Source organism: Ranitomeya imitator, chromosome 2, assembly GCF_032444005.1.
Source record: "Ranitomeya imitator isolate aRanImi1 chromosome 2, aRanImi1.pri, whole genome shotgun sequence".
NCBI classification, from domain to species: Eukaryota; Metazoa; Chordata; class Amphibia; order Anura; family Dendrobatidae; genus Ranitomeya; species Ranitomeya imitator.
The window spans coordinates 825,788,096-825,812,836 of record NC_091283.1 but is presented as its reverse complement, the minus strand read 5'-3'; the positions used below and the strand labels follow the sequence as shown (position 1 = coordinate 825,812,836).

At 42.4% G+C, this 24,741-nt stretch overlaps 1 protein-coding gene across 2 annotated transcripts in view; it reads left to right on the top strand.

The window, feature by feature from the left end:
* GOLGA7B (golgin A7 family member B) overlaps positions 1-21,345 on the top strand; it is a 48,108-nt gene extending 26,763 nt beyond the window's left edge. The window contains exons 3-5 of one of the 2 annotated variants that reach the window (XM_069754018.1): positions 256-408; positions 7,653-7,754; positions 17,191-21,345. In XM_069754018.1, coding sequence (XP_069610119.1) covers positions 256-408; positions 7,653-7,754; positions 17,191-17,304 — 369 coding nt within the window. In that variant the 3' untranslated portion in view covers positions 17,305-21,345. Of the gene's footprint in view, positions 1-255; positions 409-7,652; positions 7,755-9,783; positions 10,609-17,190 lie in introns of those variants that run through there. The other variant, XM_069754019.1, reaches the window with a different exon arrangement.
* Positions 21,346-24,741: the final 3,396 nt, after the last annotated feature.

The following is a 24,741-nucleotide window of genomic DNA, read 5'->3' as shown; positions in this document are numbered from 1 at the left end:
CTCCCTCTCCCTCTCCCTCTCCCTCTCCCTCTCCCTCTCCCTCTCCCTCTCCCTCTCCCTCTCCCTCTCCCTCTCCCTCTCCCTCTCCCTCTCCCTCTCCCTCTCCCTCTCCCTCTCCCTCTCCCTCTCCCTCTCCCTCTCCCTCTCTCTCTCTCTCTCTCTCTCTCTCTCTCTCTCTCTCTCTCTCTCTCTCTCAGCAAGTTTCTGTAATTGTATCAGATAATGAAGATTTTTTTTTATGACCTCTGTTTTTAGATTGAGAAGCAATTATTTGAAGAGACAGTGAAGACCCTTAACATGTACTACATGGAAGCTGAAAAAATCGGGGGCAGCTCTTACCTGGAGGGGTGCTTGGCTTGTGCCACAGCTTATTTTATATTCCTCTGCATGGAGACACACTATGAGAAGGTACATTGTAAAATTAATATTTTTATTTATTCTTTTTATAAGTTGTCTTGGCATGACACGACTCCGTTTACTGGTTCACAATGGTCTCCGTTGGTCTGCACTCGCCAATTGAGACTTCGCAAACCACATCATCATGCCACACTGATTCCTTACAGTCTCTACTAGCAGAATTAGTAGGGCCTTGGAGGAAATTTTAACTATTTAATCTTATGGTAGCGTCCTCCCTGATGATACAAGGATGTAACTGTACAGTTGTGCTCAAAAGTTTACATACCCCGGCAGAATTTTTGCTTTCTTGGCCGTTTTTCAGAGAAGATGAATGATAACACCAAAACTTTTTCTCCACTCATGGTTAGTGGTTGAGTGAAGCCATTTATTGTCAATCTACTGTGATTTCTCTTTCTAAATCAGAATGACAACCCAAAACATCGAAATGACCCTGATCAAAGTTGTGGACGGCAGTTGTGGACGACATTTTTGTTGGTCTACGTGACCATGGTTTTGTTTTTACAGAGCCCCAGATTTTCCATTTGTTAATCACAGTTTGGACGCTGCTGACTGGCATTATCAATTCCTTGGATATCTTTTTGTATCCCTTTCCTGTTTTATACAGTTCAACTACCTTTTCCCGTAGATCCGTTGACAATTCTTTTGCTTTCCCCATGACTCACAATCCAGAACCGTCAGTGGCTGGATGATAGATGCAAGAGTCTGTCTGAATCCCAGAAACTCACTCAGCTTTTATGCACACACACACTGATTACAAGCAAACGGGTCACAGGTGAGGATGTTTCCTTTAGTAGCCATTCAAACCCATTTGTGTCAACTTCTGCGCATGTTATCAGGCCAAAATCACCAGGGTATGTGAACTTTTTGATCAGGGTCATTTGGATGTTTTGGGTTGTCATTATGATGTAAAAAGAGAAAACACAGTAGTTTGACAATAAATGGCTTCTCCCAACCACTAACCATGAGTGGAGAAAAAAATTTGGTGTCCTCATTCGTATTCTCTGAACAAAGGCCAAGAAAGCAAAAATTCTTCCGGGGTATGTAAACTTTTGAGCACAACTGTATATGTTGTTAGGAGTCTGTCACCCCAAAACATGATTTAAACTACTTTATACAGTTGTATATGGGACTTAGCCCATGAAAAAACATACCTGCAGTATATGCAGTCCTCTTTTTGGATACCTGCAGTATAGTTTTTACTTCTCTACTGTGTGACACAAATGGGTGCTGCAGATAATGCGTCTGCACTGACATTGCGGGATGCCCACATTATCAGTGCAGATGTGCAAGGCTGGTATAGTAGCTACCTCCATAAATTACATTAGAAACATAGTTTTATTTCCTTCTGGGGGAGAGCTAATTTGCATGAACACTGTGGATGTAGAATTTGAAAAAAAAAAAAAGGTTTCCACTTCAGTCTTTTCTGACTTTTGTCTGTATGCCAGTAGACCCCAACCATGCTGCAAAGCTACAACTTCTAGCATGCCCTGGATATATTTTGTTGGGAATTTGTGAATTAAATTTCCACTTTTCCTTAGAATTTAGATTATGCCACATCAATAAGACTTTTTTACATTAAGATCTCCAACAGCCTGGATCTAGTGGGCTAGAGATAAGGAGGATTAGCGTGTTCTCATGTTCTATCCATATCCATGCGCCCTGCCAAGTTTCTTGACTCAACGATTTTCGTCTTTTTTTTTTCTAAATCTTCTAAGCCAAAGCGAATTACAGGAGAGGAAGTTGTTGGTGGGAAATTGGGTCATATTTTGACTCTTTCCTGAAGGATGCTTGGCTGGTATAAAATAGGATTTGTATTTGCGAAGAGTCACCAAGTCTCCGTGCAGCATTACCGCTTTGAACTCCATCCAAGATCGACACAACTAGACTTTTGAGAGCAGGATGGAGTCGCACGTCAGACTGGGTATTTCACATTATTATCTGTCTATTTCTTGGTGAGCAGATTTAATCCTCTCTTGAAATGCTTGGGAAAAGGTTGTTTCAAGATGCAGCCACTCAGCAGGCTAAGTTTTGTGGGGGGGGGGGGGGGGGATAATTGCCCAATCTCTTTATAATCACCCCGTCGATCTGGGCAGTTGTCCAAAGCAAACTCAACCTTTGTACATTGGAAATTTAATTTCCCAGCAGATTCTATTCCCACTTCTGCCCCAGTTGATACTGAGACAAGTTGCAAGTTTTGATAAGGGGGCATGGTCTTACAACCCCTCCCTCATTAGTTCTGCTAGAGCTAGGATTGCTTTTATACTATAAGGGAAGGCCTTGTATTCTGGACCGGAAATTGACATGTTATACTATATATATTATGTTTAGTTCTCCTAATTGTATCACATTTTAATTTTACAAAATTATCCCAAATATTATGTCACTGTTGCATATAATACTTGGGGTATTGAATATGCATATTATTAGATTTCCTATTTGGATACGTATTTTATGCATACATCTGTGTTCACATGTATCTAGAGCCTCTCTACCATAGCCCCTGGGGCCCAATGCAAATGATATAAAAGGTCCTATTTATTATAATGCATGTATCAATCCATAACATTCACATGAACACAAGCCATGGATCTCTTTGAATCCACAGTAGTAGGTTGCAGTCGGTGGAAGTGTATGTGTCATTGCAGGTGACTTTTTTCAGAATAAGCTGTCTCGTGGACTAAAACCATTTTTGGCCAATATGTGATTTTTATCCTACATTTTTTTTTTTTTAGCAGTTTTTTCCTATGTACTAGAAGCCTCAGCAGTTTTTCTTTGTCTCTTCCTCTGCTTCTTTCTCTCTCTCGTTTTCTCTCCTCTGCATAGACTTTTATAGGCAGCAGTTGTAATTTGATCCCGACAGACCCATACACACAATTGAGAAGTTTTTTAAGATTTACCATAAAATGTTGTCTCCACTTGTACTGGATTTTTTTTTGTTTTTTTTTTGTTTTTAATATATAAATAAAGTGTAGTTATGGCAGAACAAATCCGTTTGATGTGACTCAAATTTTCAGGAAATTCGCTGAACCTGGGAAATTTAACCCCTTTACCCCCAAGGGTGGTTTGCACGTTAATGACCGGGCCAATTTTTACAATCCTGACCACTGTCCCTTTATGAGGTTATAACTCTGGAACGCTTCAACGGATCCCAGTGAATCTGACATTGTTTTCTCGTGACATATTGTACTTCATGACAATGGTAAAAATTCTTTGATAGTACCTGCGTTTATTTGTGAAAAAAACGGAAATTTGGCGAAAATTATGAAAATTTCGCAATTTTCCAACTTTGAATTTTTATGCAATTAAATCACAGAGATATGTCACACAAAATACTTAATAAGTAACATTTCCCACATGTCTGCTTTACATCAGCACAATTTTGGAACCAAAATGTTTTTTTGTTAGGGAGTTATAAGGGTGAAAAGTTGACCAGCAATTTCTCATTTCTACAACACCATTTTTTTTAGGGACCACATCTCATTTGAAGTCATTTTGAGGGGTCTATATGATAGAAAATACCCAAGTGTGACACCATTCTAAAAACTACACCCCTCAAGGTGCTCAAAACCACATTCAAGAAGTTTATTAACCCTTCTGGTGCTTCACAGGAATTTTTTGAATGTTTAAATAAAAATGAACATTTAACTTTTTTTCACAAAAAATTTAATTCAGCTCCAATTTGTTTTATTTTACCAAGGGTAACAGGAGAAAATGGACCCCAAACATTGTTGTACAATTTGTCCTGAGTACGCCAATACCCCATATGTGGGGGTAAACCACTGTTTGGGCGCATGGCACAGCTCGGAAGCGAAGGAGCGCCATTTGACTTTTCAATGCAAAATTGACTGGAATTGAGATGGGACGCCATGTTTCGTTTGGAGAGCCACTGATGTGCCTAAACATTGAAACCCCCCACAAGTGACACCATTTTGGAAAGTAGACCCCCTAAGGAACTTATCTAGAGGTACGGTGAGCACTTTGACCCACCCAGTGCTTCACAGAAGTTTATAATGCAGAACCGTAAAAATAAAAAATCATATTTTTTCACAAAAATTATCTTTTCGCCCCCAATTTTTTATTTTTCCAAGGGTAAGAGAAGAAATTGGACCCCAAAAGTTGTTGTACAATTTGTCCTGAGTACGCTGATACCCCATATGTGGGGGTAAACCACTGTTTGGGCGGATGGGAGAGCTCGGAAAGGAAGGAGCGCCGTTTGACTTTTCAATGCAAAATTGACAGGAATTGAGATGAGACGCCATGTTGCGTTTGCAGAGCCCCTAATGTACCTAAATAGTAGAAACCCCTCACAAGTGACACCATTTTGGAAAGTAGACACCCTAAGGAACTTATCTAGATGTGTGGTGAGCGCTTTGACCCACCAAGGGCTTCACAGAAGTTTATAATGGAGAGCCGTAAAAATAAAACAAACATTTTTTCCCACAAAAATTTATTTTTAGCCCCCAGTTTTGTATTTTCCCGAGGGTAAGAGGAGAAATTCGACCCCAAAATTTGTTGCCCAATTTGTCCTGAGTGCGATGATACACCATATGTTGGGGGGAACCACCGTTTGGGCGCATGGGAGGGCTCGGAAGGGAAGGAGTGCCATTTGGAATGCAGACTTAGATGGAATGGTCTGCAGGCGTCACATTGCGTTTGCAGAACCCCTAATGTACCTAAACAGTAGAAACCCCCCTCAAGTGACCCCATATTGGAAACTAGACCCCCCAGGGAACTTATCTAGATGTGTTGTGAGAACTTTGAACCCCCAAGTGTTTCACTACAGTTTATAACGCAGAGCCGTAAAAATAAAAAATATTTTTTTTTCCACAAAAATTATTTTTTAGCCCCCAGTTTTGTATTTTCCCAAGGGTAACAGGAGAAATTGGACCGCAACAGTTGTTGTCCTATTTGTCCTGAGTACGCTGATACCCCATGTTTGGGTAAACCCCTGTTTGGGCACACGGGCGAGCTCGGAAGGGAAGAAGCACTGTTTTACTTTTTCAACGCAGTATTGGCTGGAATTGAGATCGGACGCCATGTCGCGTTTGGAGAGCCCCTGATGTGCCGAAACAGTGGAAACCCCCAATTATAACTGAAACCCTAATCCAAACACACCCCTAACCCTAATTTCAACGGTAACCCTAACCACACCTCTAACCCTGACGAACCCCTAACCCTAATCCCAACCCTATTCCCAACTGTAAATGCAATCTAAACCCTAACTGTAACTTTAGCCCCAACCCAAACTGTAGCCCTAACCCTAGCCCTAATCCTAACCCTAACCCTAGCCCTAGCCCTAACCCTAGCCCTAACCCTAGCCCTATCCCTAATGGGAAAATGGAAATACATTTTTTTAATTTTTCCCTAACTAAGGGGGTGATGAAGGGGGGTTTGATTTACTTTTATAGTGGGTTTTTTAGCGGATTTTTATGATTGGCAGCCGTCACACACTGAAAGACGCTTTTTATTGCAAAAAAAATTTTTTGCGTTACCACATTTTGAGAGCTATAATTTTTCCATATTTTGGTCCAGAGTCATGTTAGGTCTTGTTTTTTGCGGGACGAGTTGACGTTTTTATTGGTAACATTTTCGGGCACGTGACATTTTTTGATCGCTTTTTATTCCGATTTTTGTGAGACAGAATGACCAAAAACCAGCTATTCATGAATTTCTTTTGGGGGAGGCGTTTATACCGTTCCGCGTTTGGTAAAATTGATAAAGCAGTTTTATTCTTCGGGTCAGTACGATTACAGCGACACCTCATTTATATCATTTTTTTATGTTTTGGCGCTTTTATACGATAAAAACTATTTTATAGAAAAAATAATTATTTTGGCATCGCTTTATTCTCAGGACTATAACTTTTTTATTTTTTTGCTGATGATGCTGTATGGTGGCTCGTTTTTTGCGGGACAAGATGACGCTTTCAGCGGTACCATGGTTATTTATATCTGTCCTTTTGATCGCGTGTTATTCCACTTTTTGTTCGGCGGTATGATAATAAATCGTCGTTTTTTGCCTCGTTTTTTGTTTTTCTTACGGTGTTTACTGAAGGGGTTAACTAGTGGGCCAGTTTTATAGGTCGGGCCGTTACGGACGCGGCGATACTAAATATATGTATCGCGCTGGACGTCCGTGGTCATGGGGGCCCACCCCACCTCGACGGGATAGTACGTCCGATGTCAGAAAGGGGTTAAAATACAGGGAGGGCGATTTATATGGATACACCTAAATAAAATGGGAATGGTTGGTGATATCAACTTCCTGTTTGTGGCACATTAGTATATGGGAGGGGAAAAACTTTTCATGATGGGTGGTGATGGTGACCATGGTGGCCATTTTGATGTAGACCATTTTGGATCCAACTTTATTTTTTTCCAATGGGAAAACCCTTTAAAATTTCTTTGAATTTTGCTAACAATTACCTTTTAAAATTTGGCACAGTTATTGCCCCAAAGTTCACAGGGTCCCGCCATTGCTGCCTGTTGTTTGCAAATGACGTGATGACATCAGAGAATATCTGTCCATAGCAGTCCATAGCAGTGGCATCGCTTATAGCCAGGCATAAGACATTTTAACTCTCAGCACATTTTGAAAGCAATTTTTAGGTCTCAGAAAATGAATTTAGAAATGTACTATACTCTTCTAGCCTTTTTTTTCCTTAACCTATTTATAAAAATTTGCTAATACAATCATCAGGAAAGGTCTACACATCTGATACAAATTCCCATCCCCAACTTTTGTACTTTTTTTTTTTTTTTAAATGTACATTTTTTTTGCATTATTTTTATATTTCTTAATTGGCATAAGTGTGTTTCCCATCTGAAGCCTAAACTCCCAGAAACAACTCGAATGGCTCTTTACAGTGAAGTGCGCTGGAAACATCGGAATCTGGACAGGTTCCCAGATCTCGAAAACAAAAGAAAGATGTTGATAATGCTTAGAATAGGTAGAATTGCAGCAAGATGAGGGAGGGGGCTTCAGGACCTTCCCAAGGTCCTAAGACCCCATTGCTGCTAAACTTTATACAATGTAGGGACAATACATGACTGGGCTGGAAATGCTTGGCCTTTGTGTAAGCTCCGTGGGTGGCTATTGCTCAGTAAGATAGTGTCACATCCCCCAGGTAACCTACAGGATCGGCCATTCAGGGACTCATTGTGATGCTTTCCCCATCCATTGTCTTAAATACTGAACCTTACATTGTTTGACTAATCTCTGCTTTAATATTGAAGGTGTTGAAGAAAATCTCCAAATACATCCAAGAGCAGAATGAAAAGATATACGCTCCCAGGGGCCTCCTAATTACTGACCCGGTAGAGCGGGGAATGCGTGTTGTATCCTTTACACAATAAATCTGCTATCGTGTTCTTTTGTTGGGTAAGTCCTCTATTTCTAAGCTCTTATTACTAACATCCCTGCGATATATTTAATACAACATCGTTGGGATTTCAAAGGTAAAAAAAAACACTCTTGTATGATGTCAAATTCTGAATTATATGGTTAGATTTTATATATATTTTAATTAGATTTTGAACTTAGTTTCATGGTGGAATTCCACCATTTGTCAACACCAATAGGAAATGCGGGTACCACTGGAGGGGGAGCTGCATGGGTCTGGATCATTGAAAACACAAAGTGCACGTAGCGTAAGGGCCTACTGTCCGGATTGTATACTTCTGGGGAATACGCCCAACAGTGTCCACAATTCGCATAGATGCTTATCTAGGCAGCTGTTCACCACTACAAAAAAAAAGGCATGCCACATGGTATATTATTTTGCAGTGGCTGTGTGTATAGGAAAATGCAGTGTGACTCCACTGCGATTGGTTGTTCGCAGGTCCTGTGGCTGCTGCACATACATATGTGACCAGAACGTCTCCGCTTCGTACACTGTGTGGTGGGCACAATAAATGAGATTGGAGCTACAGTACCCCAGAACAGCTATTAGACAGTGCATAGAGCAAAGGTATTCTGGTTTTGTCTGTTTTTCCGGATAAAATGCTAAGTTTTATTCCATTTTATAAAGAGTGTGACCTCTTCAAGTATATCCAAATTTTTTTTTTCTTTTACCTCTGCGTTTCAGGCCATACTTGGTCCTTATTCATAGATAATCCATGAATAGGGACTATATATGGTCTGAAATGTGCAGGAAAAGGAAAATTATTTGGATATACAGTACAGACCGAAAGTTTGGACACACCTTCTCATTTAAAGATTTTTCTGTATTTTCATGACTATGAACATTGTACATTCGCACTGAAGGCAGCAAAACTAAGAATTAACACATGTGGAATTATATACTTTAATTTCAGTTGTTTCACACTTTTTTGTTATGTCTTATATTCTAGGTTCTTCAAAGTAGCCACCTTTTGCTTTGATGACTGCTTTGCACACTCTTGGCATTCTCTTGATGAGCTTCAAGAGGTAGTCACCGGGAATGGTTTTCACTTCACAGGTGTGCCCTGTCAGGTTTAATAAGTGGGATTTCATGCCTTATAAATGGGGTTGCGACCATCAGTTGTGTTGTGCAGAAGTCTGGTGGATACACAGCTGATAGTCCTACTGAACAGACTGTTAGCCGCTTTTTTCTTGCCATAAGGCCGGGATGACACATGCGAGAAATACGTTAGAGTCTCGCATGGTAATACCCAGCATTGGCGCCGTTACTCAGGAGCGGAGCGTGTTGCCACATATCAATACATGCGGCCTCACGCTCCACTCCTGAGTGACGGCGGCAATGCCGGGTATTACCATGCGAGACTCGGACGTATTTCTCACATGTGTCATCCCGGCCCAATACAAATTCTAAGTAAAGAAAAACGAGTGCCCATTATTACTTTAAGAAATGAAGATCAGTCTGTCCGAAAAATTGTGAAAACTTTGAAAGTGTCCCCTGTTATGACCTGGTGGTTAGGAGCACCCGGAATGACCTGATAGTTAAAACTCACACAGGACAAGCTCTGGGATGTGGGAGCTCTGCTGACCGCAATCCCTAATCCTATCACACACACTAGAAATAGCAGTGGTCACACGTGCATTACTGTTCCACCCAATACTTATAAGAATGATATGTGTACATGTATGACCACCGCGTCATGCAAACCGGAGATATGGGACCCCTCTTCTCATGGCTGGCAGTGACTTTCCCTGCTATCCCCATTAAAAACATATGAACATTCCAGCAAGACAAAGAACTGTGTATAGGGAGATATCTCCTATGTATGGCTAGCTTTAGTGGAGACCAAGGATTACACATAATATTAAAAGATTTCAATTATGAAGAGGTTCAGGTGTATTTTTAGGTAATTTCTATCGGAAATGCTCCTTAATAACATGATCTCTCCTTAAATCTGTTTACTCCAGTGTTCTAATTCCTAATAAAACTGAGATAAGGAACCCCAATAAGCCGGCGCTGGGCTCGGCCCTCCAGAGCTCCTAGGCTCTCTCCTAATTGATGCATGAACTCGCAGTGAACTTTTATTGCTTTTCGGTTGCTATTTGTTGTTCCGTTTCCATCTCGTACTTGGAAGCGCATGTGAATATTCAATATCTCTCCATTGTTTCAATTACAAACAGGTCTAGAGGATGAATGTGTAATCTCAGCATATGTTTATCAGCCCTTACTCGTAGCTCTCTGTATAAGGCATGGTTTCCAAAGTAATCACTTTATACATATTTTCTCCAATCTCTTTAATATTCTGCATGTTATTTTGTACGTTGGAAATTGTTGAGTGGCTTCCTTCCAAATGGTAAGAATGGCATTAATAATGTAACTTTCTACAGAAGGAATGACTAGGAGTAAAAATAAAGATGCAGAGGTAGCCCAGATGCTTCCAGAGGCCTGAGTGCCATTTTGTCACATAACGGTGCGTTGGCATATTTGCCCACAGTTTCGATATTGCGTGGACGATAGTCCCCCAAACCGAACTGCATGTTGTGTAGAGATGTGCAAATCGATTTTTGGTCCTTGGTCCAGTGACTGTCAGTAGTCCAAGACAAGCCCTGTGAGCTGCTACCTTCCAAAAGTATTCACCTCCTTGGCTTTTTACTTATTTTGTTACATTACAACCCGTGTTTAAATAATTTTGTAATCCGATTTTACTGCATGTGTGCATCAGCACTAAATAGTCTTAAGTTGGTGAAGTGAGAAAAATATAGGCGTAAATTAAATTTATGGGCTCAAATCACTAAAAATTGGCATGTGCATATTTATTCACCCCTTTTTGCGTTGAAACCCATAAAATTTTCTGGTGCAAGCAATTATCGTCTTAAGGGTTGAGTCACACTGCCATATAACTCGTGCGAGGATCGCATCGCACTGCACGCACTGGCCCGGCACCTCTCCTGACCTGAGTAAGACAGTATGGTGTGCTTCTATGCAGCTGTCCAAGCTCCGGTTAGGAGATCAGCCAGTACGAGCTTTAGGGTATGTGCACACGATGCGGATTTTGTTGCGGATCCGCAGCAGTTTCCCTTGAGTTTACAGTTCAATGTAAACCTATGGGAAACCAAAAACGCTGTGCACATGCTGCGGAAAAAAATGCGCGGAAACGCAGCGGTTTACATTCCGCAGCATGTCACTTTCTGCAGATTCCGCAGCGGTTCTACAGCTGTCCCTATGGAAAACCGCAGTTGTAAAACTGCAGTTGTAAAACCGCAGCGTTTTTGCCCTGCAGATTTATCAAATCCGCAGTGGCCAAGAATACGTGTGCACATAGCCTTAGAGGTTTACGATGCGATTATCACACGAGACAGGGCAGAGACAGACTGCCATATAAGTCACATGCTTAATTAAGGGAAGTCCCCCTGTGTGCAATCTAAGTGTCACGTCTGTCAGTACACTGTAAAGGCACAGATGATTGGCCTCGGGGAGACCAAAACATCCAACACTGCGGAGACACCATCACGTGTTTCTCAACGCAGTGATTCCAGAACACTGCCCCCATCCCTTATGGGAAATATGCAGATGCATGTAAAGAAGCTGCGGAGACACCATCACGTGTTTCTCGACGCAAGCAGTGAATAGCCAGGCCTTTCCCCGGGAAGGAACAACCACGGGAAGGGCAGCATCCTATGAAGGAAAGCCACCTATGCCAAGCATGGTATCCATCCACAGACAGCTGTTTCGGGGTTTTGCCCCTCATCAGTGTGGAGTAGGAATCTGGCTATTAGGAGCAGTGCCTAGTAAAAAGGCTATAAAGGCACAGATGATTGGCCTCGGGGAGACCAAAACATCCAACACTGCGGAGACACCATCACGTGTTTCTCAACGCAGTGATTCCAGAACACTGCCCCCATCCCTTATGGGAAATATGCAGATGCATGTAAAGAAGCTGCGGAGACACCATCACGTGTTTCTCGACGCAAGCAGTGAATAGCCAGGCCTTTCCCCGGGAAGGAACAACCACGGGAAGGGCAGCATCCTATGAAGGAAAGCCACCTATGCCAAGCATGGTATCCATCCACAGACAGCTGTTTTGGGGTTTTGCCCCTCATCAGTGTGGAGTAGGAATCTGGCTATTAGGAGCAGTGCCTAGTAAAAAGGCTATAAAGGCACAGATGATTGGCCTCGGGGAGACCAAAACATCCAACACTGCGGAGACACCATCACGTGTTTCTCAACGCAGTGATTCCAGAACACTGCCCCCATCCCTTATGGGAAATATGCAGATGCATGTAAAGAAGCTGCGGAGACACCATCACGTGTTTCTCGACGCAAGCAGTGAATAGCCAGGCCTTGGCCGTGGTTGTTCCTTCCCGGGGAAAGGCCTGGCTATTCACTGCTTGCGTCGAGAAACACGTGATGGTGTCTCCGCAGCTTCTTTACATGCATCTGCATATTTCCCATAAGGGATGGGGGCAGTGTTCTGGAATCACTGCGTTGAGAAACACGTGATGGTGTCTCCGCAGTGTTGGATGTTTTGGTCTCCCCGAGGCCAATCATCTGTGCCTTTATAGCCTTTTTACTAGGCACTGCTCCTAATAGCCAGATTCCTACTCCACACTGATGAGGGGCAAAACCCCGAAACAGCTGTCTGTGGATGGATACCATGCTTGGCATAGGTGGCTTTCCTTCATAGGATGCTGCCCTTCCCGTGGTTGTTCCTTCCTGGGGAAAGGCCTGGCTATTCACTGCTTGCGTCGAGAAACACGTGATGGTGTCTCCGCAGCTTCTTTACATGCATCTGCATATTTCCCATAAGGGATGGGGGCAGTGTTCTGGAATCACTGCGTTGAGAAACACGTGATGGTGTCTCCGCAGTGTTGGATGTTTTGGTCTCCCCGAGGCCAATCATCTGTGCCTTTATAGCCTTTTTACTAGGCACTGCTCCTAATAGCCAGATTCCTACTCCACACTGATGAGGGGCAAAACCCCGAAACAGCTGTCTGTGGATGGATACCATGCTTGGCATAGGTGGCTTTCCTTCATAGGATGCTGCCCTTCCCGTGGTTGTTCCTTCCCGGGGAAAGGCCTGGCTATTCACTGCTTGCGTCGAGAAACACGTGATGGTGTCTCCGCAGCTTCTTTACATGCATCTGCATATTTCCCATAAGGGATGGGGGCAGTGTTCTGGAATCACTGCGTTGAGAAACACGTGATGGTGTCTCCGCAGTGTTGGATGTTTTGGTCTCCCCGAGGCCAATCATCTGTGCCTTTATAGCCTTTTTACTAGGCACTGCTCCTAATAGCCAGATTTCTACTCCACACTGATGAGGGGCAAAACCCCGAAACAGCTGTCTGTGGATGGATACCATGCTTGGCATAGGTGGCTTTCCTTCATAGGATGCTGCCCTTCCCGTGGTTGTTCCTTCCCGGGGAAAGGCCTGGCTATTCACTGCTTGCATCGAGAAACACGTGATGGTGTCTCTGCAGCTTCTTTACATGCATCTGCATATTTCCCATAAGGGATGGGGGCAGTGTTCTGGAATCACTGCGTTGAGAAACACGTGATGGTGTCTCCGCAGTGTTGGATGTTTTGGTCTCCCCGAGGCCAATCATCTGTGCCTTTATAGCCTTTTTACTAGGCACTGCTCCTAATAGCCAGATTCCTACTCCACACTGATGAGGGGCAAAACCCCGAAACAGCTGTCTGTGGATGGATACCATGCTTGGCATAGGTGGCTTTCCTTCATAGGATGCTGCCCTTCCCGTGGTTGTTCCTTCCCGGGGAAAGGCCTGGCTATTCACTGCTTGCGTCGAGAAACACGTGATGGTGTCTCCGCAGCTTCTTTACATGTCAGTACACTGTATTCCAAATTATTATGCAAATGATATTTTTCTCAGAATTTCCTAAATGGTCAGTGCAAATTTTATTGAAGAAACCTCCCAATGTTAACAGTATAATCTCCAAAATAAATAAACTCACAATGCACTGTACCAAATTATTAGGCACAGTAGAATTTCTAAACATTTGATCTGTTTTAAAGAACTGAAAATGCTCATTTTGTGGAATTTGCAGCATTAGGAGGTCACATTCACTGAACAAAAAAGTTATTTAACTCCAAAACCTCCTAGCAGGCCAAGTTACATGTTAACATAGGACCCTTCTTTGATATCACCTTCACAGTTCTTGCATCCATTGAACTTGTGAGTTTTTGGAGAGTTTCTGCTTGTATTTCTTTACTGCTGTTTTGATGTGATCTGCCTCCCACCCTCATAAATCTTTTGCTTGATGATACTCCAAAGGTTCTCTATAGGGTTGAGGTCAGGTGAAAATGGTGGCCACACCATGAGTTTATCTCCTTTTATGCCCATAGCAGCCAATGACTCAGAAGTATTCTTTGCAGCATGAGATGGTGCTTTGTCATGCATGAAGATGATTTTGCTCCTGAAGGCACGTTTCTGCTTTTTAGACCATGGAAGAAAGTTGTCAGTCAGAAACTCTAAATACTTTGCAGAGGTCATTTTCACACCTTCAGGAACCTTAATGCGTCCTACCAGCTGTTTCCCCATGATTCCGGCCCAAAATGTGACTTCTCCACCTCCTTGCTGATGTCGCAGCCTTGTTGGGACATGGTGGCAATCCACCAACCATCCACTACTCCATCCATCTGGACCATCCAGGGTTGCTTGACACTCACTAGTAAACAAGACTATTTGGAAATTAGTGTTCATGTATGTCTGGGCCCACTTTAACCATTTCTGCTTGTGAACACTGTTTAAGGGTGGCTGAATATTAGGTTTATGCACCACAGCAAGCCTTTGAAGGATCCTACACCTTGAGGTTTGAGGGACTCCAGAGGCACCAGCAGCTTCAAATAACTTTGCTGCTTTGTAATGGTATTTTGGCAGCTACTCTCTTAATCCCATGAATTTGTCTGGCAGAAACCTTCCTCATTATGCCTTTATCTGCATGAACTCTGTCTGTGCTCTGTTTCAGTCACAAATCTCTTCACAGTATGATGACCACTCTTAAGTTTTCGTGGAATATCTAATCTTTTCATACCTTGTCCAAGGCATTGCACTATTTAATGCTTTTCAGCAACAGAGAGATCCTTTTTAGTTCCCATATTTCTTGAAACCTGTGGCCTGCTTAATTTATGTGGAACATCATTTTTAAGTAGTTTTCCTTTAATTAGAATAACCTGGAAAACTAATTATCACATGTGTTTAAGATTGATTTCAGTGATCCATTGAGCCCTGAGACACAATACCATCCATGAGTTTATTTGAAAAACAAAACAATTAATCTTTGACACTTAAATCCAATTTGCATAATAATTTGGAACACGGTGTATATACATTCTACCTTTTCTGAAAGGCCAAAGATGCTGCAACACCATTAACAAGAGGCCCCACTAACCAAACACCATGAAGACCAAATAGATCTTCAAACAAATAATGGAAAAAAATGTTGAAGTGCAAGTTGGGGTTGGGTTATTTAAAAAAGAAAAAATCTCAATCTGGTGACTAACCCCCCCCCCCCCCCCCCCCACCACCGGAGCACCATCAAACCCATTATCCGCAAATGGAAAGAACATGATATCACAACAAACAAGCCAAGAGAGGACTGCCCACCAAAACTCTCAGCCTGGGCAAGGAGGGCATTAATCTGAGAGACAGAATAGAGACCAAAGGTAACCCTGAAGGAGCTGCAGAGTTCCTAAGCAGAGAATGGGGTATCAGTCCATACGACCACAATAAGGCCGGGGTCACACTTGCATGCGCAATGCGAGAAACTTTCGCATCAATACCTGGAACTGCCGCCGGCACTCTGGACCGGAGCATTCAGCTGCATGTATTTCTATGCAGCCACACACTTCGGTCCCGAGTGCCGGCGGCAGTGCCGGGTATTGATGCGAGAGACTCGCACGAGTTTCTCGCATTGCACATGCAAGTGTGACCCCAGCCTAAGCTGTACTCTTCATAGAGGTGGCGTTTATGGAAGAATGGGCAGAGAAAAGCCTTTACTTGCAAAAATTGTAAGGCTTGTTTTGGGCTTGACAACATACATGTGGGAGACTCCTCAAATGTATGGAGGAAGGTGCTGTGGTCAGAGGAGACCAAAATGGAGCTTTTTGGCCACCAAACTAAATGCTATGTCTGGCTCAAAACCAACACGGCTCATCTCTCCAACAACACCATCCCCACAGTAAAACCTGGTGGTGGCAGCATTAATCAGTGGGGATGCTTTTCAGCAGCAGGGACAGAAAAAATGGCCAGAGTCTAGGGGAAGATGGATGGTGTGAAACACAGGGATATTCTTGAGCAAAACCTGTTTGTCTGTCAGTGATTTGAGATTGGGACGAAAGTTCACGTTCCAACAATACAATGACCCAAAGCATACTGCTAAAGCAACAGTCAAGTGGTTGAAGGGGAAATGTGTAAATGTTTTGGAGTGGCCTAGTCAAAGCCCAGACCTTATTCCAATTGAGAATCTGTGGGCAAACTTGATGATTGCTGTTCACCAGAGGAAACTATCCAATTTGAAGGAGGTGAGCAATTTTGCCTTAAGGAATGGGCAAAAATCCAAGTGGAAACCTCATAGAGATTTATTCAAAGCGACTTGCAGCTGTAATTGCTGCAAAAGGAGGCTCTACAAAGTACTGACTTTAGGGGGGTGAATAGTTATGCACACTGAAGTTTTCGGGTATTTTGTCCTATTTGTTATTTGCTTCACAAAAAGAAAAGGAAAACCAAATGTCCACAGTTGTAGGCATGTTCTTTACATGAACTGATGTAAAAACTTAAAAAATAATTACATTCCAGGTTGTGAGGTAGCAAAGCACAAAAAATGCCAAGGGGGTGAATACTTTCACAAACCAATATAACTGCATGCATCCCTTGGCTTTTGATTAGCCAGACTAGGTACATCAGATTACTCTGGCTTGATTAGGTAAAGTAGAAGTAAAATAGTTGTAACTTTTATTGCAAGTTTTTAATTTAGAGTTGAGTAAAAAATTTGAAGGACCCTTGGACTGCGTCCAGGTCACTACTCCATGGCAAATGGACTAGGGCAATGCGAACCTCCCTGGCCAGCATTGTGGTTTTCTCTTATGACTTGGCCACCACAACATCATAATGTTGCATGAGGCATAGTCACTAGGCGCACCAGGGGGGCATGAAATCATGGGGGCCTAGTAATTACAAGAGGTGCCGAGGATTTGAGTGCCAGCCATAGACTATCACATTGCTTACGTCTGGCTGCCATGATGCATTGATGTGGATACCGGGCTAAGGTCCTTCAAATCTTATTTTGCTCAACTCTACAACCATAAACATTACCTGGCAAACCATTCTCATTATTTCTCTTAACTTCCACAACAAAGATTGAAATCGCCATCTATGAAGACCGATGTAGCAGTGGCAGCAGCAGCAGCAGTGGAAGCAGTAGCACTGCCAGCAGTACCGGAGGTGGAGGAGTAGCCGGTCGTGCCCGATGACTGGCAGAGAGTCCCTGCGGGGACCTGTACTGCCGAGATGATGGCCTTTCTGAAATAAGAAGACTGCGATATCAGAGCACAAGGTTCTAGGCTATTAAGATAGCCTAGAACTAGGAAGGAAATATTAACAACATAGTATTTTTGCCATTGACTAATCTGAGCCATGAACAAAAATAATTTTACATTGTTTACATCATCCCTAAAATAAACATATATGTGTTCCTTAAAAAAAAAAAAAACATTCTAAAAAAAAATTACTTCCATGAGGATTTCTTTCCACAACCGGATCAAGCTTCGATGATTGCTTCATTGTTTCAGACAGTAATGGTGACAATGATTATGATGATGGTAATGGTGGTGATGATGATGTCAATAATGGTGATAAAGATGAGACCAGCAGAACAGTAAATGGGGGAACAAATAACATGTTCATAAAATGTCAATTAGATGGGCCCAAAATCTCAGGGGACTGTGACAGTATAGATTGCCTAGGATAGGCAATCAACATCAGATTGGTCTGATATTAATTAGGCCATCAATATTAAATTAGTAGGGGGTTAACTCTTGGCATCCTATCCGATCAGGGGCCATTACACTCATGCAAGCACTGTAGCATCTACTTAGTGTTGGCTGAGTATTGCAGCATGAAAGTGAAGAGTCGGCACAGTTGACAGTTAGACAGCATTGGAGAGGCTGCAGTGCTCGACTGAGTGTCATAACCACTTCAAAGAGCAAATCGGAGGATTTGCAGAGACCCACCAATCTGATCCATTGTAACAATCAACAAATCCGTATTGTAATCCTGGGAAACCCCATTAGTGCCCATCTTTACCAGTGTAGAAGTAGTAGCGTCAGTCCCCATTATCTTGTGAACAGAGGCATAATGTAGTATGGCCATGCCATTAGTATAGAAAACTATGAAAGCCAACATAGCTACAACCACTCTCATAGGCTTCAGTAACTACCATTAATAATATTAAACATAAAGGTTTTGTTTTTATTCCATAAATGGCCTTCTTTGACAGCCTTTCCTTGAAGGAGTTTGATATTATAATAGAGACCGTGCCACTCTTGTCTACAGCTTATTCTATAGAATAGTGATGAAGTGCAATACCAGATGTGGCCCATAAATGAGAGTGGCGCTGTTACTATAATTCTTTCACAGTGCTGTTTAGCTTGGCTAAGATTGGCTTCCAGTATCATGACATTAAACCTCATCACATGGTTTTGCCTTAAGTTATCACTGTATAAAGTCATCTAGTATATAACCCATTTCATATTGATATTTGTAGATAATGTTTAATTTTCTACCAAATGTTAAATAATTTAGTAGGGGTTGATTGTATGATTGGGTGAAGGATTTGCATACATGGCGTATAATGGAGTTACTGTAGGTAGCATTTAATATTTTTGAAAATCAGTTTTGATGTAGTTGCCTTTTCGTAAATAAAGAGAATTATACTAGAATAGCTTATAATTGCATGCCAAATCCATCTTCATTGCCAATTAACTGACTTAAAGGTTATGTCCACCTTTGACAATGGCAAGCTTTTTTTTTTCTAGAAGGAAGCCTACTGGCTGGCTGCCATCTTTAACGGGTACTTTCTATTTGTTTGCATTGCTCCTTCTACTATTTTTCGAGCTTGGAGCTAGAGGAGAGTCTAGGTATCCTTCCTCAGCTGACCACTTCTACCATGCTTCCATGCACCGCACTCTAGGACTCAACCATATAGGTCATGCTACAGGTCTCGGGGCAGCTGACCCTTTGTTGGACTCTGCTTACCAGTTTCTTCCAGGCTGATGGCCAACACAGGCTCTCCTGGAGGACATAGCTGTAGAGTCTAGCACCACTGAACTCCCCATGATTCTCTTTCTGCTGATGGCACTCACATGCCAGCAGACTCCTCAGAACGAACCCTTCTGCAGGTTTACAAACGCGTTCATCCCCAATCGTTTCAGTAGCAGCCTAGATAGAGTCCCGCGAGCTTTCCTTTTTTGGAGCTATACAAACCCTAACCAAATGGTAAAGGCCCTATACACATTGGACAAAAATGGGTTGATGAATCGTTTGTCATATCGCTTGTTGGTTTGCTAATTTGACTCTGTTTTCAAAGATAACAAATGTTTATTGGTCAGCCATTGGTTGAAACAAAACAATCTTTCCACTCAACTACTGTTTGTTTTGAATGGAATTGGCCAGTTTGGCCAACTTTTGCCTAATGGGTATGGGGGGCCTTTAAGCAGTAATAAATCTGGAGGTCAGCCCATGTAGTCTCTATCTGGCAATCTCCAAGCCTTACTATATAATATGAGAAAGATAACTGTTGCTCAGTGGGTCACACGAAGAGAACTGTGTGATCCATTGGGTAGCGTTTGCTCAGGTCGACATCAGATCAACGTCCAAAAGTGGAATCTAGTGCCCATAACCTGTAATATGTTTCAAAAATTAAGAAAGTCTTGAACAACAATTTTAATACCATTTTATACATCTCCTATGAAGACTTAAATGTTGCCTCCCTGGCAACAGACTGCAAACTCTGTGTAGTCTGTTGCTACAGTACTGTGATCCACTCTTTCACCTTTTTCCTCATCTACTCTCTGCAAGGGAAGGGGTAATCTGTGATCATGGAGTCCCGAAGTCTGCCCAAGAGCTGTGTACACAAGATGGCAGCGATTTTTATTTTTTTCAATTTTTTTTTTATTGGAGACTATTCACACAAAACTGCTTCAAAATCCAATGATTTCAAGGGTGGACATAGCTAATAAGTTCTTGCCTGACCACATGATCTAATGTTGATGATTGATTATATGTGTTTATTCTAACAGGAGGGTGGTGTCTGTAGAATTGATGCTTCTGAGTAAAAATACGCTGATCAAAAAATTAAAGGGAACACTAAAATCCCACATCCTAGATATCACTGAATGAAATATTCCAGTTGTAAATCTTTATTCATTACATAGTGGAATGTGTTGAGATCAATAAAACCTAAAAATGATCAATGTAAATCAAAATGAATATCCTGTGGAGGTCTGGATTTGGAATGATGCTCAAAATCAAAGTGGAAAATGAAGTTACAGGCTGATCCAACTTCAGTGGAAATGCCTAAAGACAAGGAAAAGATGCTCAGTAGTGTGTGTGGCCTCCACATGTCTGTATGACCTCCCCACCTGCAGAACCACTCCTTTATTGAATGTGTCTTGATAATTGCCAATAATTTCCATCTGTTGTCTATTCCATTTGCACAACAGCGTGTGAAATTGATTGTCAATCAGTGTTGCTTCCTAAGTGGACAGTTTGATTTCACAGAAGTTTGATTTACTTGGAGTTATATTCTGTTGTTTTAAGTGTTCCCTTTATTTTTTTGAGCAGTGTATGTATGTAAATAAATATATATATAATCAATGTAATGGTATTATTAGGCGATATTTCATTTATCTTGTGCTTCCATGAAAGCATTATTTAATTTAATTTAATCCAGTGAAGTGACATGTTAAATTTAATCACCCACCGATTTTTAGAGAAAGTAATGAATCGGTCCTCTATCGGGGGGGGGGGGAAATATTATTAATGCAATTAATCATCTTCAGGGACAATTTACTTTAAATGCATGTATTTCGAGATCAAATTAATATTTGCAATTGGGTTTCATTAAATATTAATGCTAAGCGAACTGGCTGGGATAAGGTGCTCTGGTGCTAACAGAGTGTTTGCCGCGTGCTCGAAAAATATGTTCAAGTCCCTGCGCCTGCATATCTCTTGGCTGTTCAACAGCCACAACACATGCAAGGATTGCCTTAGAAAACAGGAAATTCCTGCATGTGTTGCGGCTGTCGAGACCTGCAGCCGCGGGGACTCAGATGTATTTTTCTAGCACGCCGAACACACTGGATTAGTACCCGAGCATGATCCAATAACCCCCCTATCCCAACCCGTTAGTTCATCACTTTCAAATATCAAAAAGAATCCCAAGAGTGAGATCCTCCGGAAAGTGAGTTGAGCTGATACATTATAAAGTCATAAATCCGTATAGATGAGCTTGGAAAAAAAAAACATAAATTTACAAATTCTCTGGTCAGATGGAGCTCACTGTCAGATTCCCAAATAACTTCTTCTGCAGCCAGCAGTGTGTGGGGAAACAAAGAGCCTGTAAAAGCCCAATGATGAATATTTTTTTAATCAAGCCCAATTGGGTGAATGTGTTTTTTTAAATACAAAAAAATGAAGCCACTGACGCTAGTATACAAGACATAAGTATGGAGCATCTGCGGAGGATAGTAATTTCTGCCCATGGCGCGGAAAGTGGATTATGTAAATAAAACCTAAAACCTGCGCTGGCATGTAAAAATTGGTCATAGGAGTTGGGGACAAGTGTTTCAATGGATTAACAGGCTGACTTTTGGTTAATTGAAAAATTAGGTCCTACTCGTATGCCCACTTTTATATGCAATTTTTGGGGGATATACAAACAAATGCAATTCATTTGGATTAAAAATAATTCTTAAAGGGAACCTGTCACCCCGGTTTTTCAGTACGACATAAAAATACTGTTAAATAGGGCCTGAGCTGTGCGTTACTATAGTGTATTTTGTGTACCCTGATTCCACCCCTAAGCTGCCGAAATAACTTACCAAAGTCGCCGTTTTCGCCCGTCAATCAGGCTGGTCAGGTCAGATGGGCGTGGCGACATCGCTGTATCTTCCCCCAGATCTTGCATATATTTCCGTTGGTGGCGTAGTGGTTTGCGCATGCCCATCTTCTGAATCCGCTGGGCAGGAGAAGAAAAAACGCGCGATCGGCGCTATTTCCCTGGTGATCTGTGGGGGCGGCCATCTTCCTGAGGCCGTGCGTGTGCATATGGAGTCCTCTGCTGCCCGGGGCTTCAGGAAAATGGCCGCGGGATGCCGCGCGTGCGCAGATAGAGATCGCGGTGGCCATTTTCCTGAAGTTGAGATGCGAACTCGGCTTCAGGAAAATGGCCGCCGCGATCTCCATCTGCGCACGCGCGGCATCCCGTGGCCATTTTCCTGAAGCCCCGGGCAACAGAGGACTCCATATGCACACGCGCGGCCTCAGGAAGATGGCCTCCCCCACAGATCACCAGGGAAATAGCGCCGATCGCGCGTTTTTTCTTCTCCTGCCCAGTGGATTCAGAAGATGGGCATGCGCAAACCACTACGCCACCAACGGAAATATATGCAAGATCTGGGGGAAGATACAGCGATGTCGCCACGCCCATCTGACCTGACCAGCCTGATTGACAGGCGAAAACGGCGACTTTGGTAAGTTATTTCGGCAGCTTAGGGGTGGAATCGGGGTACACAAAATACACTATAGTAACGCACAGCTCAGGCCCTATTTAACAGTATTTTTATCTCGTACTGAAAAACCGGGGTGACAGGTTCCCTTTAAGTAAAAAAATGCCCCCAAAAGTCTCTGTACCCTTTTAAGCCTCAGAACTATAAAATATTGCTTACAATCTGTATGTGCAGCCAACATGAATCCCTAACGTTACACCACTGTGCAAAGTTGGTTTATAAAGTCCTACTGTTTCTATAAGGCTTGCTCCTAAGTGCCATCTAAGAGTCGTTTCCAGGCACCATTTGTGTGACACATGGCTGTATTCCTAGAGCTCCGTCAGTGGCAAAACTAAGAGAGAACACTCATGATATATAAGTGGCACCTCATTATGTTTTGCCACCAAAAGGACTTTTTGTTTGTCTCCACTTGAGAGCCTTTTAAGTGACCCTTAAACCTTAGGCAATTTTCTCTCTGTAACAAAGGGGTATCAGACCATCTTGGGCCAGACCCCCTGTCTCCAAGGAACCATAACTGCCATATGCAGTGGTATTCATCTTTGACCTGTGTACTCCTAATGCATCATTCCTTACAGTACTAAGGTGTGAAAATGACTGGTTGTAAGAGTGGGTAGTAGGCATCATGACCCACTATTGTGATGCAGGGAGGTCTGGCTTTGCATTATCTGTGCGGAGTTCAGACTCACACTCACATCTACCATGTACAGGTGCTTCTCACTAAATTAGAATATCATCAAAAAGTGAATTTATTTCAGTTCTTCAATACAAAAAGTGAAACTAATATATTATAGAGTCATTACACAGAGTGATCTATTTCACGTGTTTATTTCTGTTAATGTTGATGATTATGGCTTACAGCCAATGAAAACCCAAAAGTCATTATCTCAGTAAATTGGAATACTTTATAACCCCAGCTTGAAAAATTATTTTAAAATCCAAAATGTTGGCCTACTGAAATGTATGTTCAGTAATGCACTCAATACTTGGTCGCGGCTCTTTTTGCATCAATTACTGCATCAATGTGGCGTGGCATGGAGGCGATCGGCCTGTGGCACTGCTGTGGGGTTATGGAAGCCCAGGTTGCTTTGATAGCAGCCTTCAGCTCATCTGCATTGTTGAGTCTGGTGTCTCATTTTCCTCTTGACAATACTCCATAGATTCTCTATGGTGTTAAGGTCAGGCGAGTTTGCTGCCAATCAAGCCCAGTGATGCTGTTGTTTGCAAACCAGGTATTGGTACTTTGGGCAGTGTGGACAGGTGCCAAGTCCTGCTGGAGAATGAAATTTCCATTTCCAAAAAGCTTGTTGGCAGAGGGAAGCACAAAGTGCTCTAAAATTTCCTAGCAGATGGCTGCGCTGACTTTGCTCTTGATAAAACACAGTGGATGTACACCAGCAGATGACATGGCTCCCCAAACCATCACTGATTGGGAAACTTCACAATAGACCTCCAGCAGCTTGGATTGTGGCCTCCACTCTTCCTCCAGACTCTGGGACCTTGATTTCCAAATGAAATGCAAAATTTACTTTCATCTGAAAACGACACCTTGGACCACTGAGAACAGTCCAGTTCTTTTTCTCCTTGGCCCAGGTAAGATGCTTCTGGTGTTGTCTATTGATCATAAGTGGCTGACACAAGGAATGTGACACTTGTAGCCCATGTCCTGGACACGTCTGTGTGTGGTGGCTCTTGAAGCAATGACTCCAGCAGCAGTCCACTCCTTGTGACTCTCCACCAAATTTTTGAATGGCCTTTTCTTAACAATCCTTTCAACGCTGTGGTTATCCCTGTTGCTTGTGCACCTTTTTCTACCACACTCTTTCCTTCCACTCAACCTTCTATTAATATGCTTGGATACAGCACTCTGTGAACAGCCGGCTTCTTTAGCAATGACCTTTTGTGGCTTATCCTCCTTCTGGAGTGTGTCAATGACTGCCTTCTGGAGATCTGTCAGGTCAGCAGTCTTTCCCATGATTGTGGAGCTACTGAAAAAGAATAAGAGACCTTTTTAAACGCTCAAGAATAACAAAAAACACCTGCAAAGGCTTCCTATTTACTGAGATAATGACTTTAGGGTTTTCATTGGCTGTAAGCCATAGTCATTAACAGAAATAAACACTT